The following is a 19,009-nucleotide window of genomic DNA, read 5'->3' as shown; positions in this document are numbered from 1 at the left end:
GGCCCGGCCGCCCCCTCCGTCCCTGGGGCCGGGAGCGCCGCAGGGCGGCCCGCGCGCTGGCGCTGAGCCATCCAAATAAGGATAAAGCGCTCATTTTTCAACACGACACCTTATTGCTTAGCCCTAGCTAAGGTGTCTCTCCGTGGTTTTGTGCGTAAAAACGATATCCGCCGCTCTTCGGCTTCCTTTGCTTCTGCTGGATCAATAAAGTTAGCAGCCCTTTAAAGACACGTCGAGAAGTCTGCTCAGCTCCAAATCATGAGGACCTTCAAAACGCGTTTTCTGGTTTTCTGCTTGTCCCAGTTGCTGCTATTTACTTTGCTGTGGATTGTAAAAATTGTACCGGATTGTGGGGACTAAGCAGGAATAAATACGGAAACATTATTTTAGAAACTGGAGAAACAAACAGATTATTCATCTTGCATAGGAATAGGGAAGAATCCCAGTCTTACAGGCAGCACTAGGGCTTACGTAACAAAGGAAGGGACAGACTTTTCTGTACATCCGTAGACACAAGATGTGTACAAGTGATAGTTAACAAAAAATTTTGAAGTTACTCTTCCTTAAATCACAAAAATATATATAGCTTTTGCTTTCTTAATATTCTGAAGCAGCTCATCAAGGCTCATAGGTCTTCAAGGATCATGCGAGCCTGGAGTCTGCTTTCATTTGCCTCTCAAACTGCCAATTTCAGCTTCACTGTAGTGACGTTTCTCATGAAGGAACCACATAGAGTCTCACGGTGCAATTCCTCCATTAATATTCCTGTAAGTATGGAACTAGGTCCATGCTATGGTTATGTACCTGATCACCTTAAAACAAAACTAATATGGTACAGGAGTTATATTTTTTCTGAAAATATTTTTGCTGTCCTTAAGCTACTAATTATTCATCTTCAGCTGGCCAGGCAAGTGTTCCTGGTGTGTTTCATTGTAAAATAAGAGACTACCTTAGCCAAGTTACTGCAGAAATCAATTCATCAGTCTTGCTTTTCACTGGAGAGACCTCAATGTTCACAGAAGGCAAGGAATAACATTTATGGTAGCCATCGTGCTGCATGATCCAATTTTTAATCAATTTTTGTAGCTTAGTCTGTATTAACTAAGTAACTGAAGATTTAGCTTAGCATATTCTTGTGATACAATCCAAGAAGTTTGAAAGCTGTAGTTAGACTCAAAATGTTAGTTAAGAGCACATGAGCACTGTTCAAAATAGATATTGCAGAACAGAATTCCTTTGGTCTTTAGCACATAACTGAAGTTTATTCAATGCTGTATAAAATGTATATTTTATCTGTTGTCATTTGGCTGAATTTCATTCCAGTTCCAACTACTGAAATTGTAGTCATCATTGCATTTGATGTGAAAATTAAAACAAAAGTAAAGCTTTACCATGCTGGGGGTTATGCTGGTACAGATTTTGAGAATGAGATGGAGATGAAATAAGTTGCCTTTGGTAATGTGGCAAGTCATTAACAGAGCTAGAAGTAGAACTGGAGTCCCTGTTTGTAGGCTACGTCTAAACTGTGCTTTTAACCTAGTTAATTTAGTCTGAGAATGAGAGTCTGTGCTGCAAGAACCTGGGATCACTAGGCCTTTCTTTCCCCTCCTCCCCTTGCATTCACTTGAAATCTACAATTCTTTCAAAGCTACTTATGGGAAGACTTGTCCTTCTTCAGGAAAAGGCCCGCAGAACTATATGTGCCCAAGGACTTTATTTGGCAGAACAGATGGGATTTTGCTTGAAACGGGAGCCTATGTTCTATTTCATGTCCGTGCTGAGGCAACCTTGTGTGAATTTAAAGTAGTTCCAAGCTCAGCACAGATAGAAAGAGATACTCTCCAGGCAGGATTCTGAAAAAAAGACTTGCAAAGATTTTTCTAGTATCCATTTGATAATCATTCAGACAAGTCTACAACTGTTTTACATTTCCTTTAAGTCTGAGTTTGCCAGTACTTTAAGAAAAAGCAAAGAAACCAACAATCAAAAACAACAAAATGAATTGTTGTTCTTCCCTTCCACAAGCATCAGTTCTTTAGTCTCTGTAGGCATATTTTAGGTAGGCTAAGGATACATGCTAGTTCAAGGCCTACTGGAATGCATCTTATTGCATGTAAGTTGCTTCTGCTGCCATTTTGCTGGCTTGAACTAATGACTGAGTAGCTTCCCTGTTAGATACTTTCCCCATTTTAGAAAAAGGAAGCTACTTTTTGCTAGCTGCATTTTGCTATACTGCAGAGCTACCCAAAATGGTAACGAGGAGCCAGGAAATAGGTCAGCTTGCAGAAAGTCTTTTCATGCTTCTGCAAGTGAACATCCTGCCAGTGTGCTGACACCACTTTGAAACAAATCAACTCTGAAAATAGTAAGGAACAACAATTCAAATGCTTGACATTAATCACTTTACTCCATACAGTCTGTGTCCCACACTCCACTCTTGACTGTGGTAGTTTGACTTAAATGCATTGTATTATATTGCTCCAAAAGAGAGGCAGGTCTAGCAATACTTTATAGAAGTGACCAACTTTCACTTGCAGTGTTTGCTTTGTTCATGGATGTTTTTGTGATGTTTGTTTGAAATATGGAGCCCTTCCTGTGTTGATTTAATTTTACTCATCTTCCCAAGGCGGAAGCATTTCTGGAAGACTGTAGAAATCTACTCTGCAAGATTTTAAGAGGGTGTTTCAATCAAACTGTTGACCTAAAAGTCAATCTATTAAAAGAGTAGTCTCCTTTATGAGGATTCCATATACAGAACTATTCTGCAGCCACAACATTGTTGCATAGAGATTGTAAGTTTTATGGCTTTTGGGGGTCTTAATTTGTCCGTATGTTGATTCAAGCACCTTGTAAAAGGGAGTCTGCTCAGCTGGGAGTTAATTTGCAGAATGTATTCTAGTGCAATCCTCCCATTGAAATGGATCTTGGTATGAAATGGTACATGAGCTCCAAGTACTGTATTTGTAAAGGCTTTAATACTGAGTCTGATATGCCTGTACTAGTGCTTACACTTGCTTAGAAAAGCACGTTCTCATTTGATAGATCTTCCAACCATTTAGGGCTGGCTCTCAGCAAAGACCACAAATGATATAAAGTAGCAGTGTCCCTCTTAATTACTACTACGTTATCTTAGTCACCATCTAAGCTTCTGATAGTGAAATTTAACAAGACTATGGAAACAATGTCACTATTTAAATAACTAATTAGTACACATTTTTCAAACTCTGAGCGCTACATTTTTAGCATTGCTGTATACTTACCAAGCTTATCTAAAAGCAGAAAATCCAGAGAAAATGGTCTGACATTTCATAACTCATCAACTGCACTAACTACTGCCTTTTTAGTTTATCATTCACTTATATCGCATTTTTAAGGCATAAAGGATATACATACATTTTTTTAAAATAGGTGCTAATTTGGAAAATGATCTATTTTTATCTGAAGCTCAATCCAGCTAAGAGTTGCTATTTGATACTATTGGAATAAGCCAGTATACCTTTTGCTTGGAAAGATGTATACTTCCTTTCATAGCTTGCTTTTTAAATTGTGATGAGACAAATCAAACAACTATTTTTAATTAAAACCTGGAAGACAGAGGAGCAAGCACATTTTGTATCATTCTAAGTGAGGTTTAATTTTGTGACATATCCTGTCTCCAAAGTCTTGTCCAGGAGGATTTTATTCCCTTAGGTACTGTAAAAGCCATAAAAGACTTGATTACCAAAACCATAACCCTTTATTTAGTATTAATAGTTTGAATAGAATCAATACCTAGAGCACCTGAATTCTAATAACACAAAACATGTATTGGATTTTAGAACACAGTACATTTTTATTCTCTTTTAAAAGAGAATGGGTTTTCTTGTTCCAGCTTCAGAGTTCACAAACATTTAGGTATTTTCCTTACAGTTGGCCTTCTCAGATATTTATTGCATTACTTACAGATCCAAATTCCTTAGTTCTTTCACTATTTTGTGAAAGTTTATGACTGGACTACAGTACAATTTCCAATAAAATGCGTACTTCCAGATAAACGAAGGAATAAAATGCCACAGAATGGCACCGAGTAATCCTTGAGTGGACACATGCCAGAAATGCTTGCATGCTCTGCATGGAATAGTTTGCAATTCTTTTCTTGACCAGAGATTCCAAATGGACAGTAGTTCTAGAAGAGAGAGTAACATGGCATTGATAACAAGAAACCATGATGTCCAGTAATGAATCCCTAGCCAGCTCCAGGCAAATTCAGCAACTAATTGATAAGCCAAGGTGAGCTTAAACAGAAGTCTTCTCCATTGCTTCCAAGTAGGAGGTTTAAGGTCTGAAAGTTTCTTGTGTACATCCACTCCATGTTCTTGCACAGGACATACTGTGTGGATAAAAGGCAGAAATGTTTCTGTGTAATCAAAATAGTATATATACAATATTCCGAGTCTTGGAGAGGTGCTTAATGCATGCAGCAAGAACAGTGTTGGCTTGGGTTTTGCAGTCTTGTATTCCCAAGGACTGTAATGTTGCTTTTCCAGTTGCAGATTCTTTAATTCCATCAGAAAAGTTTCTTTATGGCTACTGTTAGCTAGGCTGTAGCTTGTGCTCTCTGCAGGACAAAGAGACTTCAGATGAACAAGAGAATCTTGCACTGGGTGTTTGTTCTTGATCCATAGATGAATACATAGAATATTACTTACAGTAACTAGAGAGGTCAAAATCCCCAAGAATAGCCAGCCCCACTGCTGGCTAACTTTCTGACCATTCCCATGCTTATGAAAGACATTATGGGCTGTATCACTTCTCTTCCTAGCCATGCCTCTTTCTACAGTGTTATTGGGAGATGAAGTTTCCATAGCTTGGTGGAGCATAGGACTAACCTGTAAAGGATCTCCCGGTTCCTGTCCGGGTTCTGATGGTCTGCATTCCAGAGTGCGATTTGCCTCAGAGTTCATCCTCCATAAGCTTAGGCATGGCTGGCAGGTGTTGTCTCCACTGCTCAGGGTGTTAGAAGTGACCAGGACTGCACTACAAGAGGAGCAAGGAAAATCATCTCCTGACACTTGCAGGTTTCTTTTTGAGACACTGTCCGTTTCTGTTGACTTGTCAGATTCTTTTTGGAGCTTTCCGTCACCTTCCACATTTCTGTCAGTTTCCATCTTTTTCATTTGCATCTCCATACTGCCCTCTGCACTCTGAATACATCACTGTCTTTTCAAAGGCTGTGAAACATAATTAACTCAGAAAGCAGTCCCGTGGTAGTTGATATAATTGATTTACTGTTCTGTCTCTAGAGGGATCAACCTCTCAGTCTTCACACGCTGTTTGCTGCTAGTCAGTAGCATCTCCTTCAGCCAGTCATCAGCATCAAATGAGTTGCATCACAGGGAATCAATGACTCTCACAATGTGTGTTAGACACTCCTTAGCTACCTGGTTGTGCTGTATGCTGCCATCTAGTTACAGTGTGATTTACCACACTAACTTCTTATTCTTTATGTGTCTTGACATGGGTTTCTGCTTACTAACAGGGATTGAAAAAAGCCACTGTTTAGTAATGTCACCAAGTAGCTAGCCAGCATTCATGTTATTAAAAAAAAATATAGTACTGTGCAGGTTGAACAGTTCACATTTTCACAGGTGCCCATGTTAAGTTTGCACTTCTTGCTGAGTATATTTAGAGTTGTTCTGCTCAGCAGCACTGAAGAAAATCTGGTCTTGTATGAGACTGTTCTCATTTGAGAGTGCATGCCTCAATCTTTCCCTAAATCTAACATTCCCTCTTACTGTCCGAGTTGGTTTTGTTAGTGAATTGCTTCAATGTAGGTTGTAGTTGTTGTTACCAGTTGTGACTGGTCTTTTCTCTCAAGTTTGTTAATTACTCTTCTGCTTTATTGTAGGTGCGCATAGCCGCAAAATTCATCACTCATGCACCCCCTGGAGAATTTAATGAAGTATTCAATGGTAAGTAAACAAAGAAGAATGATCTGTTGGGTTTTCTTCATGTTTCAGTTGTTATGAAAGTTTATAGCCATGTCATATGCTCCTTTTAAGGCCAGCAAATACAAATGAGGGAAAGTATACTGTCATTCTATGACTACATATGCTTAACAAAATGATTTAATCATTTTAATGGTTGTATTTGTACAGCTAAAGATGAAATGCAAGAGAAACTTTTGATCAAAAAATTCAAATAATCTGGACATTTTCTTTTCTCCAGATGTCAGGTTATTGCTTAGCAATGACAATCTTCTCAGGGAAGGAGCAGCACAGTAAGTACTATTGTTTCAAATACATGTCAAATTAGCATCTTAAACACATATTTTTTCTTATACTCATCATTCTGTGATTAAGTCATTTGTGGTGTTGAGAAAAATCTACTGTAACTTCTCCCTCAACAAAATATAATGAAAAACGTGGCAGATTCTTTTAAAAAGGCCGAAATTGGAATTCCTGCTGTAGAGGCCATATAAATGTTTTAGCAGAGTGCCTTCCTGTCAGTTTTAACTGGAGCAGAGAAGTCTGATCTTGGTGAAGCATGATTTGTGAAGCCTGAAATACTGAGCAATCCTTAGCCAGAGGTTTTTTGTTTTGTTTTTAAGAACTACCCTCAAAAAATGCTTTCAAAATATCTTAACTTGCTTAGTCTCATCAGAAGGCACCTAAAGGTTATGCATACAAGCTTTTTGATGCCAGGGTTTGCTTTGAGCTGCAACATGTCAGTCAGCAGGTTTTTACAACAGAAAATTGTCATAAATTAGTCAACTCATTTGTTTACCGTGCTACTAAATTGTAGCTTGTGTGCTCCTGTTTTGCCTTGGCCTGCTCATATTCCCTTAGGCACAGTTCTGCTTCTGAACTGTTTTCCTGGTCATTGCTAAATAAACCTTTAGACTTGAGTTTTTATAGCTATCACTAATAAAAAATTTGAAAAATCTTGTAAGAGTTCTAGTGTGTATCGTCTGCAAAATTATTAAATTGGACATTTTTTCTGTAGCTTAAGTCTCACTATATACTTATTCCTGAGTGAAAAATAACTGTGTACAGTTACAACTCATGTTCTTTCAATTCTTAACAGTGCGTTTGCACAGTATAACATGGATCAGTTCACTCCGGTGAAGATAGAAGGGTATGATGATCAGGTATGAAAGGTTTGGTTTTTGTACACTCTAGGGGTTTGTATTACTGCACTGTACAAAAGTAATAAATATTTTGTTTCCTAAAGATCTTGTAAGTTGTGGGTAGGATGAAGCTAGTCATCTCTCCTCCCTCCCCCCACATCCTTATATTACCAAATTTTTGTCCTTATAGAAGAGATATAGGTGAATTGTTCCCTTAAAGCTATGTCTGTTACTAACTGGTAACTCTAATTTATTGTTCCTTAAGTAAAGGATGCTGAAGTCATTGAGATTCTAGTTAGAGTTTGAATGATTAAAGACTGCTGTTCATTTAAAGCTCATTTACAACTCCTTATGTTACTGCATGCTCACAGTTTCTACTGAAATCAGTAGTGAATTCTTAATAGTGTTTGTCCCTTGTCTTCATTTTTAACCATCCCCAGTTACCCTAAACCAGTTGCATCTTTGATTATAGCAATCTAATACTATCCAATCTACACCAATAAAACTGTTTTTGATTTCCCTTTATAATGTCTCTTATTAAGAGACAAGCTGGAGAACTGTCTTTCCAGAATGGCCCAGGCTTTTCTTTAACCTCTTGATGACTACACACAGAAGTATGACATGTTACAGGGATTAAAAGCACCTATTTTTTTTTGACAGCAAGTCCTACAGAGGTTGGAAAGCTGGCTTGGCCATCTGTTCTATCCTCTGAGCCCAGTACTGACCTAGCTTTTACTAGCATCCCAGATATGTTCAAAGGAGGCAGATATTACAAGAGGTCTGTCCATAGAAATAACTTTGACAAGAGAAAGTTGTTCTACAGCCTGCAAGGGGGAGGAAAAAAAAAAAAAAAAAATATATATATATATATATATATATGTTTGGGAAGCCAGAGAAATCTTGTGAGCAAGACAAAGATGGAATGTATTGTGCTGCTCTGCTCTGTGTGCTCTAGCTTGTGTATATTAGAAGTAGCCACATCTACATATCCTCTTGACTGGAAAGCTGTTGCAACATAGAACACTACAGTAAATGGTAAATCCCAGAAAAGATTCTTCATTTCCTCTAGAAATGTGGAAGGAACAGGGCAAGACATAACTTTTTTAAAACAGAAACACCTGTTTGTATTGTAACTTTAAGCTAAATATATACAACACTGCTGTAATACAGCCAGTTCTGGAACAGAAGACTAAGTGCAATATTACTGTGAAGAGCCAGAGTTTACCTACAGTTTCACCACAATTATTCTGTCCTTAATTGAGATTACTGCTGAAGGTCCTTGTTTCTTTACAAGATGTTAGAGCTCAATGAAATAATCCATTGAGACAATAATCCATTAGTCAGGGAGAAACCCAAAACACCACATTTATAGCAGCATAAGAACTTCTTAATTTCCACTCTTATTTTCCAGGTCTTAATCACAGAACATGGCGATCTGGGCAATGGCAGATTTTTAGACCCAAGAAACAAACTTTCCTTCAAGTTTGATCATTTAAGGAAAGAAGCGAGTGACCCCCAGCCTGAGGACACAGAAGCAGCTTTAAAACCATGGAGAGATGCCTGTGACATTGCATTGAGAGCATATGTGAAAGATCATTACCCCAATGGCTTCTGTACTGTTGAGTATCCATCTTGTTTCATTGAAAACTTTGCTTCCTGTCAATCAGTACCTTAAAGGGACTTTGTACTGAGCAGTGCTGTTTAAATGGTCCACCTTCATTAGTGTCTGTATTGTTTTTCCTAATTTTGGAACAATGAGTTCCAAAAAGGGTGCAAATATATTGATACACACACAGTGGTAAAGGCTTATTAGACCTTATTTGCTCATAGGCATGACTGCACTGCACTTTAATATCTGCAGTTAAGGAAGAGGAGGCATAATTTGCACATACATGCAAGTAGAAGTGTTGGGCAAGTTAGCTAGTGGTATGCATGCCCAATGACATAGCACAACACCAAGCCTCCACAATGCTGTCAAGAACAGAAAATAGCTTTCCTCAGCTCTTGTGGTGTGTATTACAGAACCTGTTTTAACTTTTTCTAAATACAGGTTTATGGTAAATCTATAGATGGTCAGCAGACAATTATTGCCTGTATTGAGAGCCACCAGTTCCAGCCCAAAAACTTTTGGTAAGACTATTTAAACATACTGTATTTTCTTCGTTTCCTAGACCTTAAACACAAATTCTTCCTCCGTCTGGCTCTGACAGTCTGAAAGCCAAGCGGTCTTGGGCTTCCCAATCAATTCTACTTCTTGTGGTCCATTTTCCATGCAGGCCCCTTGGCACTTTCCTAAAGGCTCCAGTATAGCTCAATGACCTATCCAGAGAGAAAAGCATTAGCAGAGCTGGATAGTTTTCCCCTTACATGTTCCTGAGCACAAGTGCACCAGAGCCAGCATGAAGCTTCATTGTTTTAAACTGTGCCTCAGGAATGGAATTCAGTGCCCTATAAGGCACTTTAATGTTGATCACAAAGCAATAGGAAGACAACAGAAACAACATGCTCTTGTTGATTTGGCTCTTTTTGTTGTTAGAGCTTATTGTAAATACAGGCTTCATGGTGTGGTTGTTTTTAGGAATGGTCGTTGGAGATCAGAATGGAAGTTTACCATCACACCACCAACAGCTCAGGTGGCTGCTGTGCTCAAGATCCAGGTGAGTTACACTGCCTGGCAATAACTAGAGAAGCTGCATGGCTGCTTCTCTTATATTGATGTTTGACTCAAAAATGAGATGCTGAAACACAGCAAAGATATCCTTTTAGAACCAAGATGCTATTAAACTATACAAATCAAGAAGTTAATTCTTAAAACTTTAGCGTTTTAAACATTGCCTAAAATCTGGCCTGTGGTTTAATGTGTAGCATTACCCTATATGCCTCCAAGTCTGCTTCACTTTATAGGGCTAAAAACTATACCATGAATTCTTTTAATTGCTCTTATTTCAACTCTAGGCGTTTACTGCATTAACATAATCTTGAACAGGCTTGACAAAGAATGAAACCTTTTAGAAAATCCATCCTGCTTTTAGTCTCCACGTAAGCAGAGAAGACTGGCACAACAATGTTGTTGTGCCATTCTGGTAGCAATTGGGGGCTCTAGGGTTTATAAAATGAGTGTTAATGATAACCTGTATTTGCCTGTCTTTGTTCAGGTTCATTATTATGAAGATGGTAATGTTCAATTGGTTAGTCATAAAGATATCCAGGACTCTGTACAGGTTTCAGTAAGTATGATACAAGATTTTTTTTTTTATAGTAAAGCAACTATTTTTTCTTAACATCTCACCAAATGTACACTTCTATGACTACACTCTCTTGACTCTTTAAGAAAACTAATGTAATCTTAGGGCGAGTAGTCTGTGTAGCTTTAGTGTTCAGAGTCACATGGGAAACAGGTTCCTCTTGCTTAAAATTAGACTGTGTTAAATGTTCATTTGCCATTGGTCAGCTTATCCTGGAAATGTCGGTAAGGAGGAACAGAATATGCCTTTCCATCTACGTGCAAAGGAAAAACAGTATGAACAGTGCACTGAGAGTGTAATTAGTCTTATAGTGACAGTAGAGGGAGCAATAGTCACAAAATCCCTAATCTGTATCAGTGAAGGTCTACTTTCCTTTTGCTCACACTAGGGTGCAGCCCTGTTTCAGTTTGGGGCATAAATTCTAGCTAATACATACTTCTGTCTTGCACCCCACTGAGTCATGTCCATAATAACTAAAAGGAACCCTGCTACAAACAGGAGGTGAAAGCTGCTGATATTGTCCACTTCATGTGTACACAGCCTGTCATTTGAGAACTATATTGAGTAACTTATGTTTTTACATATAAAAATATATTTTTTCCCCTTTGCTCTGTAGAATGATGTCCAGACAGCTAAGGAATTTATTAAGATAATAGAAAATGCAGAAAATGAGTACCAGGTAAGATCAGACATTGTAAAAAAATAAGTGTAATGGAATCATATCAATGTCCATTTACAATTAACAGAAACATGACTACTAATTCTGTTTCTAACTTAATATTGTGTTGACTGTAAGAATTACTTAGGAAAGAGCAGTTGTATTTGTTGACAGAGTATAGTATTGAAGCTATACATTGCTAATAAAAGCTTGCCATATAGTTATTTTAAAGCATTACAAATGCTGTCTGGAGCAAGCATGGAAGGGGTGTGGGCAAGTCTAAATACTTTCCTGTCACAGCTGAAAAATACAAGAAAATCTGAGCTTTTTACATTGTCCCAGCCTGTGTGCAAGAAGGAGATTTGATGCAAATAAGTCAGTTAGACACCTAAGGAGGAACTGCTACATTCACAGAAGAGTTTAACAGAAACCCTTTCTTGTGCACGCACACTGGTGACTTTGCATTATTAATTAGTTGGTAGTGTGCATTTCCCTTACAGAAAGGGCTCTGTGGCTTTAACATCGAGTCATGCTTTTTCAGAGTATTCTGTTACTACTATAACTGAACCCACTTGCCATTACAGACAGCAATCAGTGAAAACTACCAGACTATGTCAGACACCACATTCAAAGCCTTACGCCGGCAGTTACCTGTCACCCGCACCAAGATCGACTGGAACAAAATCCTCAGCTACAAAATTGGCAAAGAAATGCAGAATGCTTAATGCAGAAATTGTGAGATATGAAATGTTTGTGTGCAAAAAGAACACAAAAAGAAATGTGATCTTATGCCAAGTAGATGGTTTCTAAATCAGTGCAGCATTTTTCTAGGGCTTTCAAAGTTAACAGGTTTTCTAGCCTCAGAGAGAACCGTGGAATGAATAGCATTGTCTTTGTGTTTTGTGTTCCCTGCCATATAAACTTCCTATTGTGACTGCATTTACTGGTAGGTCATTTTAATTAAGCCACATTCATGGTTCAGAAATATAGCTGTTTTCAATCACTATAATTGTACCAGTTGGAAAACTTCCTAGCTGCAAAAGCCCTATAATAAATACAGCTGAGGGTGTAGAGTATTCCCTTCACCCACATACAGCACTCCAGGTACTCCAGTAAGTTTGTCAAATCTGCCAACAGCTCAAGGCGCTATGCTGCAAGATATAACAAATGCAAAAGACAGTAAGTTCTCCCATGTATCCTTACTACTGACCTCCACAAAGCAAAAAGCCTGTAGGCTTAGATTTTACTATATGAAATGAGTTTACAAGATCCCCTACAGAAATCCTTACACAACCAGCTCTTCCAGGGATGTAGCTTTTTTTTTTTTATCTGAAGATTTGAGCCATGTTCCCTGTAAGTGAATGTTTTTGCTATCCCTTCCCTCATGTATGTACGGTTGTCAGACATCTGCATTTTTATAGAACTAAGTTTTTTGTTGGATGGATCACTGCTGATCCCTTTAGTCTGGATGGAGATTAAAAATGCAAATGTCTACAGAATAATAGGTATGTTTTGCTTTAATGCTTTGTGGCAGGTTCCTAGAATTTGTATCACAGGTGTATGAATGGATAGTGTACAAAATGATAAATAAACTTGCACCAAAGTGAGAGAAAAAACCTTTCCATTTTGTCTCTATTGTGGCCAGTTTCTTCTTACACTTAATGGGGATGTTGGGCTTAATCTCTTCAGTGATCTCTAAAAGCTTGCTCTATGTTACTTTGTTTTTCTGTAAAATCAAAAGCAGCAGCCCCAAGCAGCTTCTTTTAACGGGAGGTTGGAGGGGCATGTGGATACTTTCTCAGTCAGAACTCAGAACATGGATTCACTGTAAAATGAAGCCCCTGTAGTTAATTGACTTTGCTTTGTTTACACTTGTTTCTCACTTGGCCTTTTTGCAGGTTGTTTTTTAAATTGGCTGGTGTCTTCCTATTTTTGCATACACAAGGAAGGGGGTTGGGAAGATAAGGGTGGGACTGCTTGTGCATTACACTTTAGGTTTTGCATAGTAATACCACAATATAAGTGTGTCAGTGTTCTACCCTGTGTGAGAAATTTTGTCCGAATAAAATATATTTGTATTTGCTGTTAAGACTGACCATTCATCCTACAGGCATCCTGTGTATCAAATAGTCTAGTATAAATACACCGGTCTTTGTTTTAAAGCCATTTGTGTCTGTCCTTTTATGGTCTCACTTCTGTAAATTCCTAATCAAGGTAAAACTGCAGGTGATTTTTTTAAGTAGCCTGAAAACTGAAATGGTATTGCTTGCAAAGTTAAACTTAAGTTAAAAGAAAAATAGTCACATGGCGCCAATCATGTCACACTTGACCCTAGGAAAAAATAGCAGATAAGGTTATTTCACTAATGATTTATATCTTATTGTAGCACCTACATAGCTTCTTACTTTTCCTTGAGCTGTTAAACACTAACTGCTGGATAAATCCTATGTTGGGTGCATTGGACAAAGCAAGACTTGTCCTGGTCAGTTTTACACACAGCTGTGCTAAAAGCTACTCAGGCTAGTGCTTCTGCCACTGGGTGTTTGTGGAAAGAGTTTCCTCCCTGTCGCTCCTAGAAGAAACGAAACGCTGTGTGCATGAGCACCTAAGTGGCTGTAGTCTGTATGGCCACAGTCCCATCCAGACAAGCACTGCAGCAATTCCAGGAATGTGAAACTGAAGCAGGGCCCAAGATAACACTGTGTGCATACAACAGAGCTTTTATCTTCCAGCACAGCCTAAGGCACAAGGCTAGTCTTTCCTTGCTCCAAGTTAGTTGCGCTTGTTCCAGCCTTAAGCCAGTCCCTTTTATCCTTTCTCTGAATTTTAGCTAATCATTCTTTAGGGCCATCTCATGCCCTATTTCCTCCTTACACCCTTCTCCCCCATCATCCCTTGCTACAGCAAAGACTCAGCTGATCCCAATCCTAGCTGCTTCTCAGCTCCTATTTCTTCCTTGGAGAAACAAAACTTGACACAGCTTGCTCGCTGCCAATAAGGCATTACACAAGTGCAAGTGGTGACACATACCTAAAGGCATTTTAATCTTTAAAACCATCAGCTATTCTCTGCTTGAGACCAGCAGTTTTACACAAGACTGAGGCCAGATAGAGAACAATATATGTACTGGACTGGTTCAGTTGAGGCGTACAAAAACCAATGCCTTTTTTAAGCAGGCAGCATGCACCCAGTTCTATTACAGTGCAGAGGCACTGTAATTTGACTGATTCAGGGAAGTTGAGTGAAACACAGCTTTCCCATCCCAGTCCTGCAGAAAGGATCCCTACCAGCCCCAAGGACATCCGCTGGGCTGCCCAGATGACCACAATGATAAGGGCTCCCCTATCTGCTTGCAAGAGCAAAGCTTAAAGTTCCAGGACTCCACCTACAATGCATGACATATACTGAGGAGAAAGTGAACTCCAGAGGTTGCAAAATAGAGTCTTTAAATAAGTACACAGAGCACTGGAACAGGACTCAGAAGCCTGTGTTATTTTCCCACCTATGCCCCATTTTCCACAGCCCCTGGATAGGACAGCGATCCTCACTCCTTTTGTAAAGCACTCTGAGAGCTGATGAAGAGCAAAAGGGCCTTGGAGTTAATTGCTGCTTTTCTAGCTTGTGCTCAAAAGGCTGAGAACCAGCTTTAACTACAAACAGCATCTTTCAGAAGGAAAAGCAGCTTCTCCAGAGGAAGTCACATGCAAGTTATTCAAGTCTCAGCACTCACAGCGTGTCCTTGCCCAGGGTACAGGCAGGCAGTTGTTTTGGAAGCAGCTTAGAGGCCTCCCACAGCCCGCAAGGGGGTTGTGCACCACCGCAGCCTGCCGAGCCTCCTCCAGACAGCAGCAGGGCAGCAGTAGTGCTTCAGTCAGAGGAAAAGCCCGCTGGAACTAAAGGGGTAAAAATAACAAACTTACCTCAACGTCCTTTGGCTACAGACAAGGCAAAATCAACGCATTAAGTAGCACCGCCAGCAATCCCAGGGCCTTGAGCCGCTTTGCAGAAGCGGGTCAGAGATCACCCTCCCCACTGCACAGGCTGGAGACTTAAAGCACAAGAAATCAGGGGCAGAGCCAAACATGGAAAGGGGCTTTTTCTGCTGCTGCCCTATTTATAGGGCAGCAGTGTGAGCTCTGGGAGCTCTTATCCCTCATCACTGGATACAGCAATGCAATGCACCTGGGCCGCTTCTCCTGCCAGTAAGAAGCCCTGGCAGCTGCTCTGAGCTTGCAGTGCCTGGTGGCTCTCCCTGGGGCAATTAGTGCCGTGGCTCTGGGCCCAAGGTGACCAGCTAGCCTAGACTTTGACACTTGGCAAGTCTGCTTTCCCAGGCCCCTGCAAACACTTCTCAGCTTGGGCACGCGCCCGTTACTTTTCGGTAGCCCTGAGAGCAGGGAGGGTGTGAACCCCTGCAGGTGCCCCAGCCCCCTGGGGCGCGCCAGCCCGCTCCAGCCCCGCTCTGCATGCAGCCGGGGCAATTCATGCGTTCATGTCAGAGGTGAATCCCCCAGCTGGGACCCCCTGCTCACACTCTGGGACGTGGGACCTGTGGCTGGCCCAGGAGCGCTCATGCCCAGGGCATGGGGAGCCCCGGAGCGGGGGGGACCAGGGTGCCGGGCCGGGGAGCTCGGGGCGATGCTGGAGGCCGGCGAGGGGCCGCAGGGGTCCCGGGAGCCTCCCGGCAGCGCGGGCACGGGCGGTCGAGGTGGGCAGGGGCCGCCCCCGCCCGGCCCAGCCCGGCCCCGACGGGGCGGGCACCTCGCCGGCTGCGCGGCCCCTTTCGCTTTCGTTTCTCCCCGCCGCGCCGCCCGGCTCGGCTCGGCTCGGCTCGGCTCAGCCCAGCCCAGCCCAGCCCAGCCCAGCCCGGCTCAGCCCAGCCCAGCACAGCACAGCCCAGCTCGGCTCAGCTCAGCCTGGCTCAGCGCAGCCCAGTTGTCCAGTCCGGCTCGGCACGGCTCAGATCAGCTCAGCTCAGCTCAGTCCAGCTCAGCCCAGCCCAGCTCAGTCCAGTCCGGCTCAGCTCGGCTCGGCACGGCTCAGCCATGCCGCGGTGCAGCGTGGCGGAGGCAAGGCGCTGCGGGGAGCAGTTCGTGCAGTTCCTGCGGGACACGGGCCGGGAGCAGGAGAGCCAGCGCGACACGCTGCGGAGCATCTACACCCAGGAGTTTCGGGCCAGGTGAGAGCCCCGGGCTGGTCTCCCCCAGGTGGTCCCAGCAGCATCGCCCCATCCCCAGCCAGCAGCACCCTGTTCCCAACCAGCAGCGCCCTGTCCCCGACCAGTGTCGTCCAGTCCCCAGCCAGCATCACCTGCCTCCCCATAGCAGCAGCACCCCATCCCTGACCAGCATCACTCAGGTCCCAGCCAGCATCATCTGCCTCTCCCCAGCAGCACTGCCCAGGCCCCACCAGCATTGCCCAGTTCCCAGCCGGCATCACCCAGTTCCACCAGGCCAGCATCGCCCCGTCCCTGGCCAGCATTGCCTGCACCAGGGCAGCCAGGCCTGGGACTGGCCCTCTGGGCATGAGGATACCCCCAGGGGAGCAGGCTGGGCCTTCAGGGCTCTTCCTGGTCGCCGGGTGGGTGGGATGGAGCAGCATGTGCTCTCTGAGCAGCGAGGAACCGCCTGGGCTCGTTAAACTCCAAACCCAGGGGCTTCACGATCTCTGGGCACGAGAGAAACAGTGCAATGCCGGTGGGGCTGCTTGTCTTCTGCTGGGCTGCGGATGCAGGGAGCAGCAGAGCAGTCCCTGCCGGACATGGGCCCTCCGAGCCCCCCTGCCTTGCCGTGGCTCCCCCCCCCCCAGCGGCACCAGCCGTGCTGGCCCAGAGCAGGGCCCTGTGCAATGTCACCGCTGTTAATCATTGGCCAAGTCCAGGTGCAAGCAGCCAGAAGGTCACAGGGATGTGCTCTGCAGCACGGGACGCAACGCCGCGGGGAGGCAGCCGTCCTGCCGGGTTCAGGAAGTGGCGAGCCGGTGCTTTAGAGATGCCATCTGTCCGCAGTGGGTACCTCGGAGCTTGGGCTTTGCCAGGAGCTGCCAAAGCAGCTTCTCTCCCGGACGCCCCCTGTGCAGCTCAGCCCTGGGAGCCGACCCTGCTGCGGAGTCCCTGCTCCTCCGGGACATCCTTCTCCGCCCAGCATCCGAGGACAGTGCCACGTCCCTGCCCCACTGCCACCTGTGCACAGGCAGGTGCAGAGGCTGCATGTCCCGTCGGGGCCAGGCAGGGACTCGGCAGCACAGCTGGAATGGCCACGGCACAGCTGGAATGGCTGCGGCACAGCTGCAAGGGCCATGTCACAGCTGGAACAGCCACAACACAGCTGGAACGGTCACGACACAGCTGGAACAGGGACAGCACAGCTGAAACAGCCGTGGCACAGCTGAAATGGCTGTGGCACAGTTGGAAGGGCCACGTCACTGCTGGAACGGCCATGGCACAGCTGGAATTGCCACAGCACAGCTGGAACGGCATCCAAGGAGCCTGGCCCAGGGCTGCAGCTTCGCGTGGGGCATCCAGAAATGCCTTCGCTTGCCAGGCCGGGGCCCCTGCAGCACCTGCACCAGCTGTTTGCCATCGTACTGTGGAGTTGCCCAGGACTGTGTGCTGACAACTGCATGCCCATGCTTAAGCCCTGTTTGCAAAGGGACCCCCCCCCCCCAAGCCTCTAATCCCACAATATTCAAGCCAAAGCTGGTGGAAAAGCTTGTGAGCCATAGCAGCCTGCGGGGATGCAAGATCTGAGTGGGACCAGTGCAAGAGCTCCAGTCCTTTTTCATCCCCCGGAGCGGAGGGGACTGGCCAGAGCACCCCTCGTGCAGCCTGTGCCGCCCCCGGCTTCACCCCTCGCCACCACCCCGTCCCCCCGCTCCCCGGCGCTGCCAGTCCAGCCTCTGCTCTCCCCCCCACGCCGAAATGCTCTCTCCCTCTTACCTGCACAGGACTGACACAAAAATGCCCAATTTCTCCTGCATCTTGTACGCCCTGAAGGTGACCCACCGCGCGCAGGTGCACAAGGTGTCCGTGCACTTCAAGAAGGTAAGGGAGGCCGCGAGCCCGGCAGCGCAGCGGTTCCCGCGCCCACGTGCTGAGCGCCCTGCTGCCACGGCTGCACTGATGCGGCTGCTCCTTGCAGGAGAAGAGGAGAGTGGTGGTGGCGGACCAGTACCGGAGACCCCGAGTGGACGCAGAGCCGTCGGCGTCGGCATCGGCAGCGGGCCAGCAGCCCGGCTCCGGCCTGCACGCCCCCAAAGGCCGCGCCAAGGAGAGGTAGGAGCCCGGTGCCCCGCGGGTCCCGGGGCCGCGTGCACCTCCCCGCACGGCGGCGAGGAGGGAGCCGCGCAGGGCCGGACCTGGCGGGAGACGCTGATCCCCCTGCCCGCAGGGCCGAGTTCGTCTGCGGGAAGCACGGGATAGAGATCGTCTCGGAGCACGACCAGGGGGACGGGCACATCCGCTTGCGCGTGGCTCTCGGCGAGCCGCGGACGGCCGCCATCCGGGTGCAGAACGGCGGCGAGGAGCCCGTGACGCTGCTGCGGTGCCGGCCGCTCCGGCCGCAGCGGGAGTTCTCCTTCTCGGACAAGCACGGCGTGACGCAAGGCCAGGCCCTGGCGCTGCATCCGGGTAAGGGCGCTCGCCCGCCCGCCCGGTGCGCTTCCGAGGGCGGCCGAGGCCCGGCAGGCGTCCCCGGGACGCGCGGGCTCCGCCGCTCCCAGCTCTTTGCATTGCAGGCAGCGCCTACACCATCCAGGTGCGGTGCCTGACCGCTCTCAACGGCTGCTTCCTCGTCACCCTGGTGTTCGAGTTCAGCGCGGGGCCAGGCGAGCCCTTCAGCATCGGGCGCTTCCTCTCCGCCACCGCCCAGAGCCGCCTGGCCGAGGAGCTGGCGCCCTCGGCGCCCTACGAGCCCTACCAGGCCGGCCTGCGGCGGCCGCTCACGGTGCTCACCGAGGAGGGGACGCCCCCCGGCAGGTACGGGCTGCAGGCTCCGCGGC

At 45.3% G+C, this 19,009-nt stretch overlaps 2 protein-coding genes and 1 pseudogene across 3 annotated transcripts in view; 2 read left to right on the top strand and 1 right to left on the bottom strand.

Moving 5' to 3' along the window:
• The first annotated feature begins 629 nt into the window (after nt 1-629).
• On the top strand, nt 630-13,177 carry CAPZA1 (capping actin protein of muscle Z-line subunit alpha 1). 2 transcript variants are annotated; one of them, XM_026077207.1, is made up of 10 exons: nt 630-767; nt 5,888-5,951; nt 6,208-6,259; nt 7,066-7,129; nt 8,520-8,726; nt 9,159-9,238; nt 9,687-9,765; nt 10,264-10,335; nt 10,970-11,032; nt 11,596-13,177. In XM_026077207.1, the coding sequence occupies exons 1-10, from the start codon at nt 645-647 to the stop codon at nt 11,734-11,736; spliced, it is 945 nt and encodes a 314-aa protein (XP_025932992.1). In that variant the 5' UTR covers nt 630-644; the 3' UTR covers nt 11,737-13,177. The 2 variants fall into 2 exon arrangements, with proteins under 2 accessions (XP_025932992.1, XP_025932993.1); XM_026077208.1 differs by lacking the exon at nt 10,970-11,032.
• LOC112971610 lies at nt 2,799-5,057 on the bottom strand (annotated as a pseudogene).
• Nucleotides 13,178-15,878: 2,701 nt separating the features above from the next.
• The window catches only part of MOV10 (Mov10 RISC complex RNA helicase), a 7,485-nt gene continuing 4,354 nt past the window's right edge, over nt 15,879-19,009 (top strand). The window contains exons 1-5 of the mRNA XM_026077332.1: nt 15,879-16,190; nt 17,957-18,053; nt 18,151-18,284; nt 18,400-18,638; nt 18,746-18,986. Of these exons, the coding sequence (XP_025933117.1) occupies nt 16,057-16,190; nt 17,957-18,053; nt 18,151-18,284; nt 18,400-18,638; nt 18,746-18,986 (845 nt within the window). The 5' untranslated portion in view covers nt 15,879-16,056. The remainder of the gene's footprint in view (nt 16,191-17,956; nt 18,054-18,150; nt 18,285-18,399; nt 18,639-18,745; nt 18,987-19,009) is intronic.

This window comes from Apteryx rowi, unplaced genomic scaffold, assembly GCF_003343035.1.
Source record: "Apteryx rowi isolate R43461 unplaced genomic scaffold, aptRow1 scaffold_45, whole genome shotgun sequence".
Lineage (NCBI taxonomy): Eukaryota > Metazoa > Chordata > Aves > Apterygiformes > Apterygidae > Apteryx > Apteryx rowi.
The sequence above is the reverse complement of the archived record's forward strand: the minus strand, read 5'-3'. Positions and strand labels throughout refer to the sequence as shown.